This window comes from Aethalodelphis obliquidens, unplaced genomic scaffold, assembly GCF_003676395.1.
Source record: "Aethalodelphis obliquidens isolate GAN/ISIS:26980383/991018 unplaced genomic scaffold, ASM367639v1 scaffold8, whole genome shotgun sequence".
Taxonomy (NCBI): Eukaryota; Metazoa; Chordata; class Mammalia; order Artiodactyla; family Delphinidae; genus Aethalodelphis; species Aethalodelphis obliquidens.
In genome coordinates, this window is record NW_020837952.1 from 1,239,356 (window position 1) to 1,247,379 (window position 8,024).

The 8,024-nt window shown below is 46.5% G+C and overlaps 2 protein-coding genes across 7 annotated transcripts in view; one reads left to right on the plus strand and one right to left on the minus strand.

Moving 5' to 3' along the window:
* Positions 1-3,194: 3,194 nt before the first annotated feature.
* On the plus strand, positions 3,195-6,179 carry SPMIP11 (sperm microtubule inner protein 11; the record flags this gene model as incomplete). The annotated part of the gene is made up of 2 exons (XM_027108195.1): positions 3,195-3,360; positions 5,437-6,179. Coding segments are annotated over 2 exons (372 nt in total), but the record flags the coding sequence as incomplete, so codon positions are not given.
* A 409-nt stretch (positions 6,180-6,588) lies between these two features.
* The window catches only part of ADCY6 (adenylate cyclase 6), a 20,131-nt gene continuing 18,695 nt past the window's right edge, over positions 6,589-8,024 (minus strand). For all 6 annotated transcript variants that reach the window (XM_027106113.1, XM_027106111.1, XM_027106110.1 and 3 more), the window contains one exon: positions 6,589-8,024. This exon is cut by the window's right edge and continues 1,180 nt beyond it. The gene's annotated coding sequence lies outside the window, so the exon portion shown is untranslated.

Sequence of the window (8,024 nt, forward strand, 5' to 3'; positions counted from 1 at the left end):
TCGAGCCCTGGTCCAGGAACATCCCGCATGCCGCAGGGCAACTAAGCCCGTGCACCACACCTACTGAGCCTGCGCTCTAGAGCCCACGAGCCACAACTACTGAGCCCGTGATCCACAACTACTGAGCCCGCGAGCCACAACTACTGAGCCCGTGAGCCACAACTACTGAAGCCCGCGCGCCTACAGCCTCTGCTCCGCAACAAGAGAAGGCACTGCAATGAGAAGGCCGCGCACTGCAACGAAGACCCAACACAGCCAAAAATCAATTAATTAATTAATTAAAACAGAGGGGGCATCCCCACCATCCACCAGAGGTGAGTCAGCTATCTTAACAATTTCAAGAGAGAATGGCAAATTTTGACCCAGTTCCTGACAAGCCCAGGATTCTGAGATGCAAGCCAAATCTAGCCTATTTAAGCAGAACATGAATTTATTAAAAGAATATTGGTCGGATTACATCAAACTAAAAAGCTTCTGCACAGCAAAGGAAACAATCAGCAAAATGAAAAGGCAGCCTATAGTACGGGGGAAAATACTTGCAAACCATGTATTTGATAAAGGGTTAATATCCAAAATATATACGGAATTCCTATAACTCAACAGCAAAAAAAAAAAAGAAAATCCAACAAAAAATGGGCAGAGGATCTGAAAAGACATTTCTCCAAAGAAGACACACAAATGGCCAACAGGTATATGAAAAGATGCTCAACATCTAATCATGAGGGAAATGCAAATTAAAACCGCAACGTCACCCCACACCTGTTAAAGTGGCTATAATCAAAAAAACCCACAAAAGATAACCAGCATTGGTGAGGAAAAAAGGGAACCCATGTGCACTGTGGTGGGAAAGCAAGTGGGTGCAGCCAGTATAGAAAACAGTAAGGTGGTTTCTCAAGAAATTAATAGAACTACCATATAATCCAGCAATCCCACTTCTAATAGATATCCTGAAAGGAATGGATATCACGACCTCAGAGAGATATCTGCACTCTCATATTCATTGCAGCATTATTCACAACAGCCAAGATATGGAAGCAACATAAACGTCCATCAACGCATGAATGGGTTTTTTATACTTTTTAATTTTATTATTTTTTGAAATGTTGATTTATTTGTTTATTTGGCTGCGCCAGGTCTTCGTTGCAGCACGCGGGGTCTTCGTTGCGGCACGTGGGATCTTTTTTAGTTGTGGCATGCAGGCTCTTAGTTGCGGCGTGAGGGATCTAGTTCCCTGACCAGGTAATTGAACCCTGGCCCCCTGCATTGGGAGGGCGGAGTCTTAACCACTGGACCATCAGGGAAGTCCCTGAATTTTTAAAATGTGGTATATGCATACAGTGGAATATTATTCAGCCTTAAAAAAAAAAAAAAGGAAATCCTGCCATTTGCAACAACATGGATGAATCTGGAAGACATTATGCTAAGTGAAATAAGCCAGACACAGGACAAATACTACATGATACCACTTGTATGAGGAATCTAAAATAATCAAACTCATAGAAGCAGAGAATAAAATGGTGGTTGCCAGAGGCTGGGGGGAGGAAGAAACAGGGAGGTAGTAATCAAAGGGTATAAAATTTCAGTTATGCAAGATGAATAAGTCCTAGAGATCTACTATACAGCACAGAGCCTATAGTTAATACTGTGTTATATACTTAAAACTTCACTAAGAGGTTAGAGCTTATGTTAGATGTTCTTGTCAAAAAAATAATAACAACAATAAACAAAGAAGGTGGGAGGAGATTTTTGGAGGTGATGTATATGTCTGTGGCATAGATTGTGGTGATGGTTTCACAGGTGTATACTTATTTCCCAACTCATTAAGCTGTATATATTAAATATATACAACTTTTTCTGTTATACAATGAAGTAGTTTATAAAAAAAGGAATATTGGGAAACATATAAAAATTGTAGAAGGAACAGGGAACAAAGCTTGGCAGAGGGTAACCAGAAACAATGTTCCGAATCATGCTGCAGACCTGGCTGGGCACAGACGCCACTGCATTCGATGCTGTGGTGGGCACTGCTGACACCAAGGACCCTGGGCCCCGGATACTGCTGCTCGAAACAAGATGCAGCTTCACTGCCCCAACTTCCATCAACAGAAAAAGACTTTACATGGTCCCAGCTTCTTTGCAACCCCAATCTTTGATTCAAAATCTGGAGAAGATGTGTTGATTGGCCTACCAAAACTCTTTGCCCATGGCCTCGCTACACAAGAGGCTGGGTGTCTTGGTCCATTCAGGCTGCTATAACAAAATACCATAGACTGGGTGGCTGATAAACAACAGAAATTTATTTCTCACATTTCTGGAGGCTGGAAGTCCAGGATCAGGATGCCAGGTGAGGGCCCTCTTCCAGGTTGCACACTTCTTATTGTTTCCTCACATGGCAGAAGGGGCAAGGAAGCTCTCTCAGGTCTCTTTTACAAGGGCACTAATTCCATTCATGAGGGCTCTGCCTTCATGAATCACATCCCAAAGGCCCCACCTCCAAATACCATTACCTTGGGCATTAAGTTTTCATCAAGTGAATTTGGGGGGGATGGGAACATTCAGACCATAGCACTGAGTAAGGAAGGTCTGGTTTTTTCAGTCACTGTAAGATACAGATTTTGCCTCAGAGGAGATTCCTAAACTCCCATAAGAATGCTAAGTCTACACTACCCTACTCTACACTGCCTTTCCAGCTGCCGGCCCCGTCCCTCTCCACTTTACCCAGCATTAGTCCAGCTCTAAGTCAACAGCAAGCTGAGACCTCTCTAGCGCTTCTAACGCACTTGATATCTTGCTGCCCGAAATGCTCTTCCTGATACTACTATGTCCCATGAATCCCTTCTTATCCTCCAACACTTAGCTTAAACATAATTTCCCCTGTTAGACCAACTGAAGCTCTGCAAATATGCCAATCTCAGGAAAGGAATATCCATCCAGACAAGGGGCCTTTTTCACCTACACTAACCCTAAGTGTTTGTCAATATCCTGATTCTAGCAGGAGGCCACTCAAAACCAGGAGTCAGGGAGCAGCAAGAGAGTAGTGAGGAAGGTCTGATCACTGTTCTCCCTCCCTCCCCTCTGTCACAGGCATTTTGATTTGACTCCTGAGATCCTGAGAATCGGATGTGAGTGGCTTGGAGAGATCCCTGCCCTGTGCCTGGTTGGCATGGAGACCAGAGACTCAGAAAGTCAAATAACCCCATTTGCTAAGTACTCAGAGCAAGTCTGCTCTCGTTTCAGACCAGAAAGAACCAGAGCCCACTAGGCTTCCCCCTATTATCTCAGAAGATGGGAATCATTCCGTGCACCAGAATAGCCACACAAGGTACCAGGAAGCTGTACGGAAGGTGTTGTTAAAGACATGTAAGTATCTTGGATTTGTCACCTGCTAGGGGCAGAAAAGATGTGTCTGAGTTCCTAAAGAATGGCTGGGATGTGGTGGGGCATTGTTACAGAGCAGGGGATGGGGGCAAAAAGAGCCAAGAAGAGACTGAGAAGAAGAAGGAGAAAGTAGACTTGAATGGTGGGGTAAGAAAGATAAAATAAAAACTGAATCAGACTTGGAAGCAGAAGATCCAGGTGTGAGTACTATTTCTGTCTCTTTTAAGCGTCTCACCTTGGGCAATCACTTATCCTTTTGTAACCTGCTTCCTCGTTTATTTAAAAAGACAAAACAAAAAACCAGAAAATGCCTACTCTACCAATCTTACAGAATTGTTGTGAGGATCAAAGCTTTGGAATTTGAACTGAGTTTAAACTCCAAACAAGCCGTGTGACCTTGGGGAAATTCCTTCAACCACTTAATCTCTCTGGATCATCTGAAAATCGGAATTATACTGCCGCATTTTTTGTGAAAGTTAGAGAAAATGTACATTTAAAAAAGCACCTAGGACAACCTACTGAAACATGCAAATACTGAGGAATCTCCAGGGAATTCTACTGTGTAAAGAAAGCCAGTCCCAAAAAAGATCCCATACTGTATGATGCCATTTACATAACATTCTTAAAATGACAAAATTATAGAACTGAAGAGCACATTATTGATTACCAAGGAGTGGAGGTAGGAGGATGTGGTTATAAAAGGGCAACTCCAGGATTCTGTGGTGGTAGAACCGTTCTGTATCAATATGTTAATACCCTGGTTGTAATAAAGTGCTATAATTTTACAAGATGTTACCTCGGTGGGGGCTGGGAGGACATGGCTAAAGGGTACACAAGATCTCTGTCTTTCACTTCTTACAACTGTATGTGAATCTATCATTATCTCAAAATTAAAGTTTAATTTAAAAAAACAAATACTTTCAGAAACTAAAAAAGATACGCATGAAGAGGAATATCTGTTATTTCTACGAGCAAAACTTTTTAAAAGCTTTTTATCGATTAATAGGAAAACAACTAAGTGAAAAATATAACATCTACTCAATAGCATATTAGGGATTTAAAAAATAATAATGATTATAAAGACCATACAGCTAGAATATTAGGCTATAATTTTTTGTTTTAAAAATATACAAATTTTATGGGCTTCCCTGGTGGTGCAGTGGTTGAGAGTCCGCCTGCCGATGCAGGGGACACAGGTTCGTGCCCCGGTCCGGGAAGATTCCACATGCCGCAGAGCGGCTGGGCCCGTGAGCCATGGCCACTGAGCCTGCGCGTCCGGAGCCTGTGCTCCACAACGGGAGAGGCCACAACAGTGAGAGGCCCACGTACAGCAAAAAAGAATAAAAAATATATATATATATATATAATTTTTATACACTGGTATAGATTTATTCAAATAAATAAAAAGTGAAAATCCAAAAAAAAAGAAAATCTAGGTAAGTCTGGTATTATTTCAAAATTTTAAAAACACTTAATACCTAATACAACATTTAGAACATAACAGGTGCTTGATAAATGATATCTATTAGTAATATCCAAACATGAGGTAGTATCACTGCTAAATTTCAGAGAATTACCTGAAATGAGCAAAGAGGGAAAAAAAAAGAACCAGTAGACTCACCTTGCACATTTTCCAAGTGTGTTGGGTGGTTAGAACTCTGTGCTCTCACTGCCGAGGGCCCGGGTTCAATCCCTGGTCGGGGAACTAAGATCCCACAAGCCGTGTAGCAGGGTCAAAGAAAGAAAGAAAACAAACCACGTGGGTTGACCACTTGTTTTTCCACCACCTTAGCACTTGGGGAAAGCTCTCTTGGAGATGGGCTTATAGCAGAAGCAGGAAGAACCAAGACTGATTGCACTGACCATGCAGGAAGGGTGCGAGATGCTGGAGAGATGCTGGAATCCAGAAGTGGAACTCAGTGTGGTGACCACATTTCCAGGACTTCTCAGCACCTGGTCAGGCCCAGTTGCTAGGCTGGGCTTGTGATGCCCTGAGGCGCAAAAGGGAGCAGACAACTCTAAGAAATTGGATAACCTGCCCTTCCCCCAACCATTCAGTCCCCAATCAGGTCTTCAGAGTCCCCCTGACTGATGCTCAGAACTTCAGCTTCTGGCGGTCCCACAGTCCAGGAGTGCGCCCAGAGGACACCATGCCATGGATCCGGAGCCCCCGCCACTGCCTCATCAGAAGCCCAATGACCAGGTTAGGCTGGAAGGGTGAGGGTGGGGAGATCAAGGGAAGTATTACTCCTTCCCCTCACTGAAATCCTTGGGAGACTCTTGCATTTCTAGTCAGAGTTGGGAAATGGAATAGGAAGTTTTGGTCTTACCAGGGACAACTGGCCCCAGAATCTGGGCAGTGCTGGCATTCAAAGGAACTAAAGATTGGTCTGTGTCTTTGCGTTTTGCCTTACGGATATGACTTCTGAATAGACACAAGGATCTACAGCACTCCTGTGGGAGGCCCGGGGTGTTTCAGCTCGCACCCCTCTAACCACCATCCATTGGCAGGAGCCCCACTTCTTCATCACCACCTCTGCCCATTCTAGGCTTGAGCACCCCCGCCCCCATCCAGCCTAACCTGGCTGAATCTGAGACCCTACCTCTCTTTTCCAGGTTTATAGATCACTCTATTCTCAATGACAGAAACTTCAGTCTATATTGAGCAGGATGTGTTTGCAGAAGAACAAGATAAACTCTGGATGGAGGGCAAAGAGGGAAAGAGGGAGGTGTGCTGGTTCCAATGGCTGCCTAATGGGAGGAGGGGATTGAGAACACGGAATAAACAGATTGGACTAGAAGGCACTCGTGTGCACTGCAAGTGAGGGGGAGGGAAATTATTCCAATACCCAAATTCCTGGGAGATCAGGATTGTGAGAGATTCCTGAAGGAGCCAGAACTTGGTGTTTGGCTTGGGAGGGGCCAGGGCACTGGAAAGACCACCATAGGGGTTCCTGAGCTCATGCATGGCAGGGGTCGGAGTGACAAATCTCGGAAGACACCCTGCCCCTCGTGATGCTGACAGGTCTTGGAGTAGTCATGCTCTGTGAAGACGCTGCCGTTTCACCTTGGCAAGAAGAAAACCAGAGGAAGCCCTCTGACCACAGACGAGAGAGGTCCACAGAGCCCCCAGACTGGGGCCTGCCTCCTACGCCAGGCTCTGCCACTTCTGACCCAACCCACAGCCCAGAACAGCTGCAGAGAACAGGGAATTTTACAAAGAGTTTGACTTTTATTGATATTTAAATATATTAAATATTTCACTGAAATACATGGTATACACACCCTCCCCCCCTACAAACACACGCTGGTTACATTATAAAACCAAAGTCCATGGGCCTCCCATCCACTGACTCCCCCACCCCAACTGGCGAGGAAGGGGGCAACGTCAGCCCGGGGGAAGCACACGGCTGGCACTGCGGTACAGGGAGCCAGGGTGTGGACAGGTCCCTCCCACCTGGCAAGAAGCAGAGACAAGTCACCCAAGACTGCAGTCTTCCCACTCTGGTCTCCTTACAGCCTCATCCCCACCCCAGGACCCCACGCAGAACCTTCCTGTCCAGGGATGTGGCTGAGGGAAGGGGAGTTGACTTTCTGCCTGGACCAACTAGTCTTTTCCCCTTCTCCTGCCTTGGCTAATGAAGTGACCGATGGCCCATTTGGGTGATGCATGAAGATCCCCCAAAGCAGGCAGTACGAGCCAGAAACCAGGCTTCTGTGAGGAGCTAGAGTCAGAAAGGACACGAGAAAGGGCAAGACCTGCCCCTTCCAACCCCAAACCCAGCAACTCTGGGACCCTCTCTCCTCTGCCTCTCTAACGCCTCAAAGACAAAGTGATCTTCAAGCAAAATCCTGGCTAATGCCTCTGGCTTAAATAGGTACAGACAGAGAAACCAAGGCACCAACTAATTCAGTCCAGAGGCAAGGAGGTTGCAGGGAAGTGGATAAAAGGCAGGCAGGGACAGGAAGGGAATCTAGGGTCCAGCCCTCCTAACCCTCCTGCCAGCTTTTGCAGGCTTCGTGTGGACTGGGGAGCCCGGAGTACGCTAGGCTCAAGCTGAAGGCTGGGGAAGGCTGAGGTCCAGGTTCCCCTCCCTTAGCCCTTAGTACCAGAATCTGGGTCCTCAGAGGGATCCCATGCTACCCCAGCCCCAAAGCATACCACATCCCAGGACACCAGCTGGGGAGCCCAGGAAACTCCTGAGCCTCTGCCCACCAAAGCCCAGACAGTTCAAGTGCAAGGAGCACTGTGGGCCTCAAGCAGGCGCTTGGGTCCCTGCCCCAGGCAGGGAGACAGTCGTGCTGCACACGTGGCCCCCAAACGGCACTTAGGGATTTGGCACAAAAAGGACTCCTCTCCCCAGGGCCACCCTCTTGCTACCACACCCCATCCCACTCCTGTGCAACAGGGGCATCTCTCTCCATCCCTTGAAATCAGAAATCCTGCCTTATTCCCAGAAGACAGAGGCCCACAGGAAAGAGGCAACCCAGGGTGGAGAGCGAAGGAGCAGGACCACAGAGACACACAGACCGGGAAAACAGACACACACAGACCACCACGCACGCACGCTTACACAGACGCGCAGACCACCACGCAGCCACGGTTACACACACACGCAGACCACCACGCACGCACGGTTACACAC